The 18750-nt window shown below is 43.4% G+C and overlaps 1 protein-coding gene across 9 annotated transcripts in view; it reads right to left on the reverse strand.

Moving 5' to 3' along the window:
• Positions 1-6599: 6599 nt before the first annotated feature.
• The window catches only part of RACGAP1 (Rac GTPase activating protein 1), a 34824-nt gene continuing 22673 nt past the window's right edge, over positions 6600-18750 (reverse strand). For all 9 annotated transcript variants that reach the window (XM_017545811.2, XM_017545810.2, XM_017545806.2 and 6 more), the window contains 10 exons: positions 17318-17435; positions 16289-16419; positions 14012-14176; positions 11545-11640; positions 11262-11460; positions 9948-10053; positions 9641-9773; positions 9379-9514; positions 8093-8201; positions 6600-7768 (listed from right to left, as the gene is read on the reverse strand). In XM_017545811.2, the coding sequence (XP_017401300.1) occupies positions 7693-7768; positions 8093-8201; positions 9379-9514; positions 9641-9773; positions 9948-10053; positions 11262-11460; positions 11545-11640; positions 14012-14176; positions 16289-16419; positions 17318-17435 (1269 nt within the window). In that variant the 3' untranslated portion in view covers positions 6600-7692. The remainder of the gene's footprint in view (positions 7769-8092; positions 8202-9378; positions 9515-9640; positions 9774-9947; positions 10054-11261; positions 11461-11544; positions 11641-14011; positions 14177-16288; positions 16420-17317; positions 17436-18750) is intronic.

Below are 18750 nucleotides of genomic sequence, written 5' to 3' on the forward strand. Positions count from 1 at the left end.
CCTGGCTAATTTTTTGTATTTTTAGTAAAGACAGGGTTTCTCCATATTGGTCAGTCTGATCTCGAACTCTCGACTTCAAAGGATCCACCCGCCTCGGCCTCCCAAAGTGCCGGGATTACAGGCATGAGCCACCGCACCCAGCCTAAATCTTAGCTCTTTACATCGGGTTTTAATGAAAAGAGGAATGGAGGGCTAAAGTGGGGACCATCTTAGGTGTCTTCTCCCTCCCAGGGGGATGGATACATTGCCCTCATATGCTCTCAACTCTGCACATCTGTTGCTGTACCAGCTTTTAAGTACCCATGCCACCCCTCGCCGTGAATGTCTCCTCTCCCTCAGTGCCAGGAAGTCCACTAAAGAGAAGCCCTCTTTTTTCACAGAGGCAAACAAACAGAAACCACACCAAGCTGAGACCACAGTTTTAAGGAGATATAGCCTAGCACTTCAACACCATTTATCCAACCACTTCCCACCCCACTGGGTTATTTTCCCGGGAGCCTCCAGAGCAGTGTCATGAGAAGATGCAGAGATTAGTCATTTCTTCCTAATCGGGCTAAGACAGCTCCGTTAAGCTGCCGACTGCAGGCGATTCCCGTTAAAGCAAAGCAGCTGGAAAGGGCTTAGCCCTTTAATGCCGGCAGCTGTATCTCCACAGCGTGGCTGCTCTGCTGAGGGGCTGGACTCTGTCCAGAAGCACCAGGCGTTTAGCCCCATTCAATGTATGTTAACCTAGGAGGAGAGAGCAGCCAGCCAGCTCCCTGGGAGGAAGGGAGGTGGTTTCTTCAAGCACCTGTCCACCCCCAGGTTTTGCTTTCTAATGAGAAAGAAAAATCCCAGCCCCTTTGAATCTCTGTCTCTACTAAAATCTGGACAAACTATCATCTCACAGGCAAAAAGAGCTTTCTCTGTGGTGGGAGCAACTCTATTTTAAAAACTAACCTAACAACAGATCCACCTAACCATAGAGAGTCATTCTCATTTGAGCTGGTTTTTTCCCTCTGAGGTCTAAAGTAGTCTTCAGATCCCAGGTATGCTTACGTGTAGACACAGCAGACTGACCACTCCTTCTTGGAGAGCCCTGGGCCCTAGGGTTGATGAAGGAGAACACTGCACAGCCCTTGGAAAGCTCTGGCACAGAGCAGGCTGTGAAGAGAGATCACTCAAAGACTTCTCACTCAAAGCCAGATGGTGAGCATGAGACAGGGTGAGAGCTAATGCCACTCAGGGGGAAAGCCGGTATGTTAATCCACTGACACGTTTCTGGAAGCAGGCTGATGGTTTTGGCTCTGAGACTTGCCTGTCCTTGGCTTTGAGCTTCAGAGCACACAGGACACACAGGGGTGGCCTGAAAACAGACTGCCACCAGGAGCAACCTCAAGTGCTTACACAGCTCTTCTTGCTCTTTCCACACAGAAAACAGCTCTAGATCACCAAGCCCAGGTCTTCCATTCTCCCAGGCAACCATTAGGAAATTCTGCCCCACGTGCCTTCTCCAGCAGTCTAGGCCTTGCTGCTCTTTCTGGGTCATCTGCTGAGAATGCATAATGAGAATGGACACTACATCCACATACATACAGTCCTCAGTGCAATCTGTGGCTCTAGGTTGGGTGTGACTTAGAAAGTTCTTAGGATAATAGGGAGAACTCCTGCAATGTAAACGATCATCTCTTTCTACAGCGCTGCTCATTTTATAGTTGCTCACTTTGCAGAACAAGATCTTTCCTTGCATAGATTGTGAATAACACTGGCTCCAAGCAAGGGGTATTTACTAGTACTTATGTACCTAATAATACACTAACAGGCCCATAAATGCTGAAGAAGTCTGAAATAGCAAGCGCCAGGGCTGACCTTCAGACTAAGCTGTAACTCCCAGATTCTAACCACAGGTAACCTACACATTAGTTGGTGCGAGTTTGTGCCAAATCACCTCTCCGAATTTGTCAACTGGGAGAATATCACCTGTCCTGCCCCACCTCACATGGGTGAAGTGAGATCAAGTAAGATAATAAATGAAAGCACTCTGTATCTGGTAAATTACCATGTTAAATTCCCTAGAGACTTTATGAGGAATCAGTTCTTAATTCCATCTTCAGTGATGACCAGAGAAGATTTGACTGGTGCTTTATTATAAGTCTAAATACCCATTTACGTGTGTCTGAGCCTAGCACACAGATGGTATCCAACTGTGTAAGACATGAGAGTAATGCTGCATAAAAAACAATGCAGCTTAATGAGGCCTGGCAAGAGTTATAGAGGGAGAAAGGTAGACAAAAGGAAAAATTCCTGCTTCCAACTAGGAGTCCCTGAAAAGTAGCCTCCTTCCCCATCCCACGCAATTGCAGAGGACAAAGCTCCCACATGCTACAAGGTTATTCCTGGTGACGTCAAGCTGTCTTCTACCTGACTTTGTGAACACAAACGATCAACAAACACAGCTCTGAGAACCAATGTATAATAAATTACCCAAGTTAGGGACCTCCTGGCCTGAGGCCTTCGCTTATTTACAAAATACACCATCTACAGGAACATATAAAAAAATTACCAAGTTCTTAGGTTAAGTGGCCATTCTCCAAACCCTGTTTACACTAAAAGCACAATGGCTAACGTGCCCCAACTCTGCATGCTTGAAAGCTTTTTGCATCAGTGGCTGAAACCTGAGTTATCACGCGGACTTATCAGAGCACATTGATCAAGAACCTACTGTGTGAGCTGCGACACCCTCACTTTTCACATCTAGGTATCCACACCAGCTCTTTCCCTGCCCATGCTGAGAGCCTAAGAAAAGGTGATACATGATTGAGAGAAACACTTGGCATGCCAGGCATAGCAGTGGGGAGTCTAAATGCTTTTCCAATAAGAAATCACTTACCACGTGCATTGTATTATGTGTGTGTATGTATGTTTCTATGTGTTATTCTGTTTTCACACTACTAATAAAGATATACAAAGGACTGGGTAATTTATAAAGGAAAGAGGTTTAATTGACTCACAGTCTGGCAGGGTTTGGGGGGCCTCAGGAAACTTAAAATCATGGCAGAAGGGGAAGCAAACATATCCTCCTTCACTTGGTAGCAGCAAGAAGTGCAGAGCAAAAGCGGGGAAAGCTCCTTATAAAACCATCAGATCTCGTGACAACTCACTACCACGAGAACATCATGAGGGTAACCACCCCCATGATTCAATTAGCTCCCACTGGGTCCCACCCACAACACTTGGGGATTGTGGGAACTACAATTCAAGATGAGATTTGAGTGGGGACACAAACCATATCAATCTATCTGAAGCTAGGTAGGTGTGCACAGGTAGACCCTACCATCACAAAACAAAAACAGCAAGCCTGATATCTTTGGTCCCTGTACTCACTCACCCCTCCTTGTCATTTTGTGCTGCCTAATAATTTAAGCCTGCAAGAACTGGCTGGGTACAGCGGTTCATGCCTGTCATCCCAGCACTTTGTTGGGAGGCTGCAGCAGGAGGATCACTTGAGTCCAGGAGTTTGAGACCAACCTGGGCAACAACAGTGAGACCTCATCCCCATAAAAAACTAAAAATTAGCTGGGCATGGTGGGGCATGCCTGCTGTCCCAGCTACTTGGGAGGCATAAAATAAATAATAAAATAAAAAGAACACAAGACCACTTTCAATGCCACCGGTTCAGTTCACAGCCAAAATTGAGTACTATTTCCCCTGGTAAATAAATTGTACACCCTAAACATCCTCTAACCCAAACTCACATGCCTTCTCCTATCTCTGCAAGCAGTGAATTCACCTTCTTAAAGAAGGATAAGTTGTTAAACACCCAATAATAAATTCAAATTGTTGTGGGTGAATGCAACCATGTAATGCTTGCCCAGTTAGATAAACATCAAACTCGGGAGTCTTACATAGACCAGGGAGAATGGAGGTAAACGTCACAATTTAAAGATTGTTCATTAGCAAGTACAATAGTAAAATTAAACTGCATTAAAGGAAAGGAACATCAGAAAGGGTTAGGAGTAAGAGATGGGGTGATAGTCCCTTCAAAGCACTGGACTCCCTTCCACGGCCCTCACATTGAGGAGGTATAATTTAATTAATTAAGCTCTGGAAAATCAGGCTGTTCCACAGGAAGTACTGTTGAAGAAGTTGAAGGTGGGTATATATTTCCCTTTGCTATTATCAGAATTATTTTCATGACTAAGGTCTCTTGGCCTAGCCCAAAAACTGAGCAAATGGTTGCCAACATTTGACACACAGGACCATTTCCTTTTCCATTAATGGACCATTGGTTCCTGCATAGGGTAGCCTTGCCTTCACTAATGTTACACAATCCATTTACTTCCTCTACATTAGTGACTTAAAATGTACCTTGGGGAGATACTACAGAACAGCAAATATGGAACCAGGCCAACGCTAGGATTGCAAAGACATAAGAAAAGAGGTAGCATCTAGGGCAGAGTTTTAAAAAATAAAGCTGGCCAGGTGCGGTGGCTCATGCCTGTAATCCCAGCACTTTGGGAGGCCGAGACGGGTGGATCACAAGGTCAGGAGTTCGAGACCTGCCTGACCAACATGGTGAAACCGTCTGTACTAAAAATACCAAAATTAGCCGGGTGTGGTGGCACACGCCTGTACTCCCAGCTACTCAGGTGGCTGAGGCAGGAGAATCACTTGAACCCCGGAGGCAGAGGTTGCAGTGAGCTGAGATCGCACCACCACACTCCAGCCTGGGCGACAGAGCAAGACTCCATCTCAAAAAAAAATAAAGCCGCCGGGCGCGGTGGCTCAAGCCTGTAATCCCAGCACTTTGGGAGGCCGAGGCGGGTGGATCACGAGGTCAAGAGATCGAGACCATCCTGGTCAACATGGTGAAACCCCGTCTCTACTAAAAATACAAAACATTAGCTGGGCATGGTGGTGCGTGCCTGTAATCCCAGGTACTCAGGAGGCTGAGGCAGGAGAATTGCCTGGACCCAGGAGACGGAGGTTGCGGTGAGCCGAGATCGCGCCATTGCACTCCAGCCTGGGTAACAAGAGCGAAACTCCGTCCCAAAAAAAATAAATAAATAAAAAATAAAGCCTAGCAGGTGTGTGTGAAAGGGGGTATGGGACCCATCCTCTGTCAATTTGCTGAGGCAGATGGGCCCTGCTGTGAGAGCTGCCCCCTCCTGGGAAAAAAGCCAGTAGGTTGCCTCCTCTCTCCACAGTTACATATTAAGCCTGCAACTGTTTACGTTCAATCTCAGATACACTCTGTTCACCAGCTTCAGAGTTCCAAGTGCAGGTGCCCTCAGTTAATCATCCCAGCTCACGCCAGAGTCACTTCCAGCAGTGAAGGATGTTCTAGGCAGTCGGCCAGCCAGAGGCAATTTTTTTTTTTAAATCTGCACCATTCTGGTCCCTAAAGACTTATTTAAAAAGCTGTTGTTTCATTTTTTAAGTATAGTCACATAGTACATAACGTTTTGGTCGACAATGGATCCCACCATATACAATAGTGGTCACATCAAATTGTAATAACCACAGTTTTACTGACCCCTTTCTGTTTAGATACATAAATACCTACCATGTGTTACAACCACCTACAGTGTTCAGAACAGTCACATGCTGTACAGGTTTGTGGCCTAGGAGCAATGGGCTATACCATATAGCCTAGGTGTGTAGTAGGCCCCACCACCCAGGTTTGTCTAAGTGCACTCAGGTTCACACAACAATGAAATCATCTAATGATCTCTCAGAATGTATCCCAGTCATTATGCAACTCATGACTGTTAATAATATAAAGATAATGACAACAGGCATAGGACAACTCTACAACTCATTTGGACAAAGACTGAATGAGAAATGGAAACAAACTCCTGGTGGTGGTAAGGCTGGGGTGGGTCCAGAGAGTAGGAAATGGAGATGAACAACAGAGTCAGGACGCTTTGAAGGAAATAATTTTTCTAATTTTTTTGAGACAGGGTCTCACACTCTGTCACTGAGGCTGGAGTACAGTGGCACAATCTTGGCTCACTGCAACCTCCGCCTCCCTGGCTCAATTTTCTCATATCAGCCTCTCGAGTGGCTGAGACCACAGACATGCGCCACCACATCTGGCTAATTCTTGCATGTTTTTTTTTAGGGACAGGGTTTTACCATATTGCCCACACTGGTCTCAAACTCCTGGGTGATCCACCAATCTCAGCCTCCCAAAGTGCTGCGATTACAGACATAAGCCATCACGCCCAGCCGCAGAAATGATTTTCTTTTCTTTCTTTTTTTTTTTTTTTTTTTGAGACAGAGTTTTGCTGTTGTTCCCCAGGTTGGAGTGCAATGGCACGATCTCTGCTCACCACAACCTCTGCTTCCAGGGTTCAAGCGATTCTCCTGCCTCAGCTTTCCGAGTAGCTGGGATTATAGGCATGCACCACCATGCCTGGCTAATTTTGTATTTTTAGTAGAGCCTGAGTTTCAGAATGTTGGTCAGGCTGGCTCTAACTCTCAACCTCAGGTTATCTGCCTGCCTCAGTCTTCCAAAGTGCTGGGATTACAGGTGTGAACCACTGCGCCTGGCCCCAGAAATGATTTTCTAAAAGGCATTGAAAGTTACATTCCAAGACAAGAAAACCAGCCTCAGGTTCATTTTTCAAGAGCTATTTACTTTTTTCAAATATTATGCCAAATAGATGTTTTACAGACAAGTGTCAATATGAAGTCAAACATTCTATAGAAGGAAATCGTTTTTACAGACATTAAGAATAATTTTAACAGAAAAAAAAAGCTCACATCTATCTAGATGTGGCTGTGTTCCATGGGAAAATTTCAGCATCCAAAGTGCAAAGAAAAAATGACTGTGGCTTTTCTTATCACATAAAATATTGACCATCTTCTCTTATAGCCTACTCTTTATTGTTAGTTGGGATACCAAAAAATGACTAGAAGTTGGGCTCCACTGAACAAGGTTGGGGGCATAGGGGTCAAGCATCAGAATGAATTCAATTTTAAAAGAAAAACTGGCTTTGACCCCAAATGAACCCAAAGTTCAGCCAGCAGCACATTTGCGATAAATACAAGTTGTACTTTCTCATTTACAAGGTTGTGCCACTCAACACTATTAAGAACTAATCATCCAAATTAAAGCTATGCATACTCCCATCACTAGTTCTGCCTTCAGTGTAGCCCATTTTTATCAAAGCTCCATGTTATAGCTCAGTTCATAATGGGGAATGAAAAATTCCGGTTCTTAGAAGGAGGCATCCTAAATCCTCTGGTCTAATCCTTTCTTTGCCCCACCCTCCCACTTCCCACCCTGAGACAAGCCAATCTTATCAGATAGGTAGGATTTCTGTTGTTGTCTCATGGAAATTAGTTCTAAAACTAGAGAAAGATCATTCATTCCATGAGCAGCATTTGGCTTTAAGCCAAAGGCATAATAACCCCCTTCCCCAAAAAGAATCACAGCCAATTCCATACTAACCCTTCTACCCCTGGAAAGATCTCTCATCTAAAAGCTCCCAACAATGACCAGCACAAGATACTGATATTATGTGACTTGAGAAGGAAGGGGAGATACATCGAGTTTGAATAAAGCCCTCATGCACAATTAAACTTGATTAAAAGCCTGGAGAATGCTAAAAGTATTAATGAGTACAGGAGGCTGTAGAGCAGAGAGTACAGGTGTGTCCTTTCTTATAGTTGGTCAATGCAGGGGAGTAATAGGCAGATGTGACTTCACTTGAGCATTGGAGAGGCAAAAAAGTTGCCTTGTCGTCCTAGGTTGGTGGCAGACTTGCTTTTGCTCCCAAATCTACAATAAAAGGAGAATGAACTGGAAAAGTAGTCTGTAAAAAACGGCTGAATGAACAACTATAATATTACTTGATGTAACCCAGTAAAAGTAAGAAACCCTAGACAACTATTTTGCAAGGTACTCTTAGTCACCTACAATGAGAGAGGGGAAACAGTAAAAACTTTTAGAACCTTTTGAAAGAAAGAATCCTTATAGTTCCATGTTCCCTTTTAAAGTCTAGTTCCTAGCTAAAATCTAATTCAATTTTTCTTTCAATAAGCTTCAATGTAATAAGTCTAAGAGAGCAGTTGTTTATTTCCTAAGAAGGCCAATTCTGCATACCTGGGAGTGTTCTTGGTGAGGGTGGAACGAACTCTCTGTGACAGGGAACTAGATGAAGGAGTCTTGAGAAGCTGATGTTCAGGAGTAGTCACAGGTCCCAGTAAACTCACTTGAATCAAAGTTCAGATATATTTTTAAGAGAGGTGGGAGAAAAGAAGGCATCTTTTTAGATGGCTAGTTTTAAGCTGATTATCCACTGAAGCACTTAAGAGCTAAGGCTAGACACCTAGCAAAGTCCCAGAGATCATTTTGTAACACAGTAGTGCATTTTTTGAACTCAGTGAATAGCTGACACTTTTTAATTTATGTCATTCTCTAACTCCAAACTTCACAAATCTAACATCTAAACATCTGACTTTTAGCTATACCAGCAGAAGAAGCAATATGCTCCCTTAGAAGGAACTTGCAATAATGAAAGAATGGGTCTCCAATGCCAGTAAGACTGGAATGAGACCAGCCTATTCATATAAAATTGTTGGTTAGCAATATAAATTGGAAAAAGCCTATAAGAAATTTAAGAAATCAAGTTGATAAAATACATCAAGATACATAAAAATGTTCAATCCATTTAATTCAGTGATTCCCATTCTTGGGAATTTATCATTAAGGGAAAAAAAGATATATACATATAGTATCGGCTATAGCCAATTACTTTCAATTATGAAAAATTGAAAAATAATGTGAATACCAACTAGAACATTTAGGTAAATCTTAAAAATGGTAAGATTATATATGAGAAAAAGTTCTCACAGTCTGCTAAGTTAAATAAGACTGAATTATATTTAAACTATTATTATATCTTTTTTTTTTTTTGAGATGGGGTCTCGCCCTGTCACCAGACTGGAGTACAGTGGTACAATCTCGGCTCACTGAAATCTCTACCTCCCGAGTTCAAGCAATTCTCCTGCCTCAGCCCCCCGAGTAGCTGGGATTACAGGCACAAACCACCATACCCAGCTAATTTTTGTATTTTTAGTAGAGACGGGGTTTCACCATGTTGGCCAGGCTGGTCTCAACCCCCTGACCTCGTGATCTGCCCGCCTCGGCCTCCCAAAGTGCTGGGATTGTAGGTGTGAGCTACCATGCCCAGCCTATTATATCTATATTTAAAGAACATATATCCATATGGGTAAAGAAAGGAGAACATGGAAAAGTGAAAAAAAATTAGGATGGTAGAATTATACAAATTTTCCTTTAATGTTAGAATTTTCAAACAGCTCTAGAAAAGGCAGGACTAAAACTCAAGGGGGCGTCAAGTCCCTGAAGAAGCACAGCTTGGTCCTTACCTTTAATATCTGGTGTCTGTGGCGTTGAAAAGGCGTTTGAGTTTTCAATGACATGTAGGGGGTCAATGTTCTCTTGTTCCACCATCATGAACTGACTCCAATACTCTAGGGGCAAGGAAAGCAGACGCTCGACCACCTAAAAGCCAGCAAATCTGTTAGCAAACTTCCAAAGCTCAGGGCTTCTCAACTTTTTCTCATGTTATCACATTATACAAGTTCCCACATATGTGTGCATGTGACACACACACACGCACCTGCCTACCTTGGGTTGACGCTTGATGTCCTGTAACATTGTCACTGGGTCTGGATTGGGCACAGCATGGGCCACTATTGTAGGGCCAAAGACTTTAGCCAGATTGGCAACATCCATTTTAGTATGTGGACTCTGTGCCACGCTAAGCAAAAGAATATTAAATTAGATGTCTTGCTCCTTGCTTAAATGCAGACCAAAATATAAATTGTGTAAGAAAACAATTCACCCCTTGTACTCCCCCAAACACTCAACCCACGCTATCTTCCCCTTGGAAAAAAATTCTCTAACTCCTAGAACAAGTTTCTGCTGTACTCACCTCTGCAAGTGAATCATGAGGAAAGCTAATGTGTCCCTGTTGGCCTGGGGCAGTTCACCAACAGCCTGGTACATGGCAGCTATGCTGTTGTCTTCATCTGTGATTTCTGTAATTGAAAAGAAAGCACCAAGAGGCCTAGACTCCTTTCCCTTGACAGCGGGCTTCCAGGTTATCGACCACAAAGTCTCATCTATACAGTAAGCTTCTGAAACTCCTGATTAGTTCATGACTACATCAGACTCTAGTTTCATTAACAAGCAGGATACCGGCCAACAGCTCAATATTAGAAGTCAGAACTTTTAAAAAATCAGCCTTTGCAGTTAGGGAAAGCATCTGGCAGCAGACGTGCTAGGAAGACAGGCATACAATTGCAGTTACTACAATTACCAAGAAGGTATTCATTCGTAAAACATATTTAAGGGCCTACTATGTGCCGGTACTGCTCTAAGTGCTGGGAATATAAAGCAGAAGTAAACAAAGCCCTTGCCTTATGGAACCTACATTCTATTGGTGGAGTCAGTCAAAAAGCAAATACCTATCAGGTAGAGTGGTACACAAATGAAGAAAACAAGGCAGGCCAGAAGCTAGAAAGAAACAGGAGCTGTTAACCTAGACAAGGCTGTCAGGAAAGGTGTTTCTGGGGACAATGTATATGAAGAGAAATATGAAAGAAATAAAGGAGCAAACCATACAGTACCTAATGTAAGTTGAGACAACAAATATGACGACTTGGTATATTCCTTATGGAATAGGCTTGGTATATTCTAAGAATTGAAAAAGCTCCAGCCTAACTGGAGAGGGAACAAAGAAAGGAAGGCTATTTTGTGCAATAGGTAATGAGAAAGGAAGAGAACAGGCAAGGGTGATATGCACACAGTTACCCATCCATCAAATTACTTGAGCACCTACTATGTTTCAGGTACTGCACTAGGCAGGAACTAATAAAAAGAGTAAGAAGTCCGGGTGCCGTGGCTTAAGCCTGTAATCCCAGCACTTTGGGAGGCAGAGGCAGGCAGATCGCCTGAGGTCAGGAGTTCAAGACCAGCCTGGCTAACATGGTGAAACCCCGTTTCTACTGAAAAAACAAAAAATTAGCCAGGCATGGTGGTGCATGCCTGTAATCCCAGCTACTAGGGAGGCTTAGGCAGGAGAATCACTTGAACATGGGAGGCAGAAGTTGCAGTGAGCCGAGATCGGGCCATTGCACTCCAGTTGGGCAACAAGAGTGAAACTCTGTCTCAAAAAAAAAAAAAAAACAGTAAGAAAACTACTGCCGTGGAGGAATTCATATTCAAGTATTACATCTACTCTTACCTGCTGCTTCCATAAAGGCTTTGTTTAGGCGAAAGGTCAGAAGAGGTTCTTTGAGGTTTCGAAGAAAGTCTTTTAGAAGGCTACAGATAGCATGGATATCATCCACTTTGCTGAGGAGGGGTACAGTTTTCACTCTGAGGAATTTCTCTTTCAGCTCTTTTACTGTGCGGTCACAGCCAGAGATCCTATACAGGCCTGTCTGTTATCAAGATGACAATTTTATTTAAAAACCTCCTAATTAACACAAATAACAAATTCACCATCTCCTACAGTTGACTCTTACCTCAGTCAGACCTCTCTGCTCAATCTCATTTACGCAATGCACAACAATGGAGGGGATCATTGGAGAAGTCTGGGGCACAAAGTCTGCCAGCATTCCCTGGAAAAAAGATCTTTAAATTATTATTTACACCACGTAGACCAATAGATGAAGACCACATGCGAAGAACCATCTCCAATCTAATTCTCAGACTGGGACATCATGTCTACTTTTAAATTCCTATTACCAAAGCCTATATTAAAACAGAGAATCTTATTTATTTTTCCTAACTCCACACCAGGACTGATTTATAATCATGTATACGACACTTTATTTCTTTTTCTTTTTCATATATACCACACTCTTATGTGAACAAGGAGTAAGACCACCAGTTATAACTACCTCCTTCTCATCCACTCAAGGGCAGCAGAAAACAAGCAATAATGAGGTTACAGGTACTTTAATATAAACTAATTTATTACTCTAAACAGATTTTTTATTTTCTAACAGAAGAGAGCTGGCATAAGAGAAAAAACAATTTTATACTTTCGTTATTCTCAGTAAAAAAAAAAATTATTTAATACATCTTATCACAATTGATCATGAAACAAACCTACCTATAGGGGAGAACTTCATGGTTCTACATTACAGTACAGCATGTGGTAAAAAAAAATAAAAAAATGTACAGGGATGGATACGAACTTGTAAAATTAGGGGAAAATAACATTTGATTTGCTGAGGAGTAGGCAGGCACATAATCAGCTTCAACCTCCCCAGCTCAAGCAAGAGTCCAACCCAGCCTCCTGAGAAGCTGCGACCACAGGTACACACTACTCATCCTGGCTAACTTATTTATTTACTCTTTGGAGAGATGGAGTCTTGCGTTGTTGTCTAGGCTGGTCTCAAACTCTTGGGCTCAAGTGATTTTCCTGCCTCAGCCTCCAAAAGTGTTGGGATTACAGGCATGACCCACCATGCTCAGCAATAAATAATTTCTTAATGGATTTAGTCAGTTTAAACTGGTTAAATATTTGGAAATAAGCAACTTAATCTTGATACCCTATTACAGAGTATGTCTAACATAAGAGCAAGAATATTCACAGATAAAATTGTATGATAGCTGATACTTGCTTTAAAGTAATTCACTGGACAGTCAGGAGGAGGCGACAACACTATTGATCAATCAAGAATAGATATAAAGGCTGGGTGTGGTGGCGCACACCTGTAATTCCAACACTGGGAGGCTGAGATAGGCAGATTACTTGAGGTCAGGAGTTTGAGAGCAGCTTGGCCAACATGGCAAAATCCCATCTCTACTAAAAATACAAAAAATTAGTTGAGCATGGTGGCTCATGCCTGTAGTCCCAGCCACTTGGGAGGCTGAGGCGCAAGAATCACTTGAGCCCAGGAGACAGAGACTACAGTGAGCCGAGGCTGCAACACTTCACTCCAACCTGGGCAACAGAAGGAAACTGTCTCCAAAAAAAAAGACATTAAAAAAAGAATGGACACAGCCAGGCATGGTGCCTCATGCCTGTAATCCCAGCACTTTGAAAGGCTGAGGTGGATGGATCACTTGAGGTCAGGAGTTCAAGACCAGCATGGCCAACATGGTGAAACTTCATCTCTACTAAAATTACAACAACAAAAAAAATCAGCCAGGCATGGTGGTGGTGCATTTCTGTAATCCCAGCTATTCAGGAAGCTAGGGCGAGAGAATCGCTTGAGCCCAGAGGGGCAAAGGTTGCAGTGAGCTGAGGTCGTGCCACTGCACTCCAGCCTAGGCAATAAAGTGAGACTCTATCTCTCTCAAAAAAAAAGAGAGAGAGGAAACTAGTTAGTAATCATGGAAGTTAAGTTGTAAGAACCAAGGGTTAATTACACTCATCTCTCTAGTTCTAAATATGTCTAAAATCTTCCAAAATGGAATGAGAAGGAAGGAAGAGGAAGAAAGGAGAAGCAGGGAAGAGGAAGGAAAAGGGGGAGGGGAAAGAAGTTTGGTTTAGAAAGGACAGACAAACCCAAACAGGGCTCTTCTACAAGTAAATATTTTGCAATTCTATTCATTATTTGTGGAAAGAAATATATTTGGGATCATTAATTTTCTTTTCTTTTCTTTTTTGAGACAGACTCTCGCTCTGTCACCAGGCTGGAATGCAGTGGTGCTATCTTGGCTCATTGCAATCTCTGCCTCCCAGGTTCAAGAAATTCTCCTGCCTCAGTCTCGTAAATAGCTGGGATTACAGACATGCGCCACCATGCCCACTAATTTTTTGTATTTTTAGTAGAGACAGAGTTTCACCATGTTGGCCAGGATGATCTTGATCTCTTAACCTTGTGATCCGCCGGCCTCTGCCTCCCAAAATGCTGGGATTACAGGCATGAGCCACCGCCGGCTTAGGGTCATTAATTTTAGAACAAAAACTGACACTAAGTCTTTGAAAGGCTAATAAAGAGGACATAAAACAATGATGGCTCACATAAGTCATACCTCTCCAATCTTGACAGGTGTTCCTACCAGGGTAGGAATGCAGGGAAGGGGACAGCGCTCCCGACATTCTGGATGAGAGACCACACGACAGTCTCGACACTTCAGAGATAGTTTGCCAAATTTTATCCGCTTTCCACATGGAACACAGGACTCAGGTTTAATAACCTGGGATAACACAGGGCAAAAGGAACAGAGTGATATACATTAGAAAATCATTAACATAATCAACTAAACTTTTTGTGTGTGTGTGACGGAGTCTCACTCTGTCACCTTGGCTGGAGTGCAGTGGCACGACCCTGGCTCACTGCAACCCCCACCTCCTAGGTTCAAGCGATTCTCCTGCCTCAGCCTCCTGAATAGCTGGATTACAGCCTCCCAAAGTGCTGGGATTACAGGCATGAGCCACTGCACCATAATCAACTAACATTTATTGAGCACTTAGTACTTGCTAAAAAACTTTCTAAGCCCTTTACATGTATTTACGTATGTAATTCTCACAGTAATCCCATAAGATAGGTTTTGTGTTCTTCATTTTAAGATGAGGAAACAGAAGCAAAAAGAGGTTAAGTAATTTGTTTAAGGTCATCCAGCTGGAAGGCAGCAATGTGTGGTAATGAAAAGAACTTGTTTACAAGAAGCAGAAAACCTGGATGTTGGCAGGGCATAGTGGTTCACATCCGTAATCCCAACACTTTGGGAGGCTGAGGCTGGCGGATCACCACAGATCACCTAAGGTCAGGAGGTTGACACCAGGCTGTACAACACAGTGAAACCCCAACTCTACTAAAAATGCAAAAATTAACCAGGTGTGGTGGTGGGCGCCTATAATCCCAGCTACTCGAGAGGCTGAGGCAGGAGAATCACTTGACCCAGGAGGCGGAGGTGGCAGTGGGCCAAAATTGTGCCACTGCACTCTAGCCTAGGCAACAGAGTGAGACTCTCTTTCAAAAAAAAAAAAAAAAAAAAAAAAAAAAGGGCCGGGCGTTGTGGCTCATGTCTGTAATCGCAGCGCTTTCGGAAGCTGAGGCAGACAGACTGCCTGAGCTCAGGAGTTCGAAACCAGCCTGGGCAACACGATGAACCCCTGTCTCTACTAAAATGCAGAAAATTAGCCAGGCATGGTGGTGTGCACCTGTAATCCCAGCTACTCAGGAGGCTGAGGCAGGAAAATCAGTTGAACCTGGGAGGTGGAGGTTGCAGTAAGCTGAGATTGAGTCACTGCACTGCAGCCTGGGTGACAGAGCGAGACTCCATCTCAAAAAAAAAGAAAAGAAAACCTTGATGTTAAATCTTTTACTTACTATCATGTGGCTCAAAAATGTCAATCAACTCCTCTAAGCCTCCATTACTTTGCTTGGATTTTTTTTTTTTCTTTTTTTTTGGAGATGGAGTTTCACTCTGTCGCCCAGGCTGGAGTGCAGTGGCTCCATCTTCGCTCACTGCAACTTATGCCTCCCAGATTCAAGTGATTCCCCTGCCTCAGCCTCCTAAGTAGATGGGACTATAGGCACCCACCACCATGCCGGGCTAATTTTCTGCATTTTAGTAGAGACAAGGTTTCATCATGTTGCCCAGGCTGGTCTCAAACTCCTGAGCTCAGACAATCTGCCTGCCTCAGCCTCTGAAAGCACTGCGATTACAGACATGAGCCACTGCACCAGCCTGCTTGGATTTTTATAAGGAAATCAAATGGTACAAAAGCAAAACATTTTTTAAAAAATGTATGTGCTATATTCAAGAAAAAATGTAAACATGTGTCACTAAAAAGTACTAACAATGGGCCAGGCACAGTAGCTCATGCCTATAATCTCAGCTCTTTGGGAGTTGAGGCAAGGGATCACTTGAGCCCAGGAGTTTGAGACCAGCCTGGGCAACACAGCACGACCTGATCTCTACAAAAAATTTAAAAATTAGCCAGGCATGGTGGCACACACCTGTATCCCCACTACTCAGGAGGCTGAGATGAGAGGATTGCTTGAACCTGGAAGGTTAAGGCTGCAGTGAGCTATGATCATGCCACTGTACTAAAAGAAAAAAAAAATGTACTAACAATTGTTTCAGAAAAGTTGCTCTCTTTAATTTACTATTACTCACAGAATGAAAAGAAACTTACCTCTGTAACCAATAGTTACTTCTGGAGAGTAAAATTGGAATGAGGAAGGAGATTTGACATTTAACTTTTTGTAACACTAAGGTATTTAACTTTATTCCTGGTATTACTTTCACAATTAAAAAATCAAAATATGCCTAAAACAAAAGGAGTAATCAGAGATTTACCGTCTTAGAGACAAAGTCATGCAGGCGCATCCCTCCGTTATTCTGTGGCGTGCCCACATTGTCTGTCTCAGTTCTTGGCTCTAATTGCCTGCTGTTCAGGGTGGAGTCACTGTTCCAAGGTTGTAAAGTACCTAGAAAACAAGCAACTTTAAGCTTTGTGTCTTAGGTATTTTGCTCCTTCTAAATTTTAGTTCCAATTTTAATGGGGAGTTAGACAGTAATCTGTCATCATAGCCAAAAGTGAATGCCAATGGCTATGTAATACAAAAGTTTTGGGCTGGGCGCAGTGGGTCACGCCTGTAATCCCAGCACTTTGGGAGGCCAAGGCGGGTAGATGACGAGGTCAGGAGATTAAGACCATCCTGGCCAACATGCTGAAACACTGTATCTACTAAAATACAAAAAATTAGCCAGGTAAGGTGGTGCACACCTGTAGTCCCAGCTACTCAGGAGGCTGAGGCAGGGAATCCTTTGGACCCAGGCAGCGGAGGTTGCAGGGAGCCAAGATTGGACCACTACACTCCAGCCTGGTGACAGAGCAAGACTCTGCCTCAAAAAATAAAAATAAATTTGCCCAGTGCGGTGGCTCACAGCTATAATCCCAGCACTTCGAGAGGCCGAGACGGGCAGATCATGAGGTAAGGAGATCCAGAACATCCTGGTCAACATGGTGAAACCCTGTCTCTACTAATACACAAAAAATTAAGCAGGCATGGTGATGCACGCCTGTAATCCCAGCTATTCGAGAGGCTGACGCAGAGATTGCAGTGAGCTGAGATCATGACACTGCACTCCAGCCTGGGCAACAGAGTGAGACTGTCTCAAAAAAAAAAACAAAAAAAAATTTCAAGAAAAACTGGTTATGGAAGCGGGCTAGCAATCCAAAGGTAAAGTATGACACAAACAGTTCTCTGGTCCAAAACTACCCACTACACCTAATCCCTGCCTCAGGAGGGTTCTAAGAAACCAACTCTCCAAAATGTTACTAGTTGTTTTATACAGGCCAGTTTAGTCACAAATTCAATGGACCTGTTTTCCTTTGGCTCCTGGTCCAATATGGTACAGTCTCAATGGTGGACACAGCTTCGATGGGCCCGCCATCATTGGGAACAGTCACTGTAGTTTTTGCAACTATGGATTCATTCCCCTGCAACAAAAGTAGTAATGAGGGAAAGACAAAGAATCTAACTTACCGTCCACTATAGGGTATTTTGGAGCACGTAAAAAATTCCTTAGTCTTAGTCAAAACTTAAGGTCCCAGTCTGAAACTTTTTTTTTTTTTTTTTTTGAGACAGAGTCTCACTCTATCGCCTAGGCTGGAGCACAGTGGCGCAATCTTGGCTCACTGCAACCTCCGCCTCCCAGGTTTAAGCGATTCTCCTGCCTCTGCCTCAGCCTCCTGAGCAGCTGGGATTACAAGCGCGTGCTACCACATCTGACTGATTTTTGTATTTTTAGTAGAGACGGGGTTTCACCATGTTGGCCAGGCTGGTCTTAAACTCCTGACCTCAGTGATCTGCCTGCCTCAGCCTCCCAAAGTGCTGGGATTATAGGCATGAGTCACTGCACCCGACCTGAAACTTTCTTATGTTGAAATGTCATGCTTGGCTAGGTGCGGTGGCTTATGCCTGTAATACCAACATCTTGGGAGGTAGAGGCAAGAAGATCACTTGAGCCCATCCTGGGCAGCAAGAAGAGACTCCAGCTCTACTTTAAAAAATAAAAATAGGCTGGGCACAGTGGGTCATACCTGTAATCCCAGCACTTTGGGAGGCTGAGGCAGACAGATCATGAGATCAGGAGTTCAAGACCAGCCTAACCAATATGGTAAAACCCTGTCTCTACTAAAAATACAAAAATTAGTCACGTATAGTGGCACATGCCTGTAATCCCAGCTACTCGGGAGGCTGAGGCAGGAGAATTGCCTGAACCTGAGAGGCGGAGGTTGTAGTGAGCCAAGGTAGCACCACTGCACTTCAGCCTGGGTGACAGAGTGAGACTCTCAAAAATCAATAAATAATAAAAATAAATCTCATACTTAGCAAGATAAACATAGGTTAAGGGGGCATATATTCAAGCAACCAAGACTCACTCTGACAGTTGTTTACTTAATCAGAGTAATTCCATTCATATGGATAAGGATCCTACTGCATAGAAAAACTTTAACCAAAGACTTGGCTCAGGCTAAGCTGGGTGTGGTGGCTCATGCCTGAAATCCCAGTACTTTGGGAGGTACCTGAGGTCAGGAGTTAGAGACCAGCCTGACCAATATGATGGAACCGGGTCTCTACTAAAAATACAAAAATCAGCTGGGCATGGTAACATGTGCCTGTAATCTCTGCTACTCAGGAGGCTGAGACAGGAGAATCACTTGAACCTGGGAGGTGGAGGTTGCAGTGAGCCGAGATCACACCACTGCACTGCAGCCTGGGCTACCAGAATGAAACTCCATCTCAAAAAAA

This window comes from Cebus imitator, unplaced genomic scaffold, assembly GCF_001604975.1.
Source record: "Cebus imitator isolate Cc_AM_T3 unplaced genomic scaffold, Cebus_imitator-1.0 Scaffold181, whole genome shotgun sequence".
In the NCBI taxonomy this organism is placed as follows: Eukaryota; Metazoa; Chordata; class Mammalia; order Primates; family Cebidae; genus Cebus; species Cebus imitator.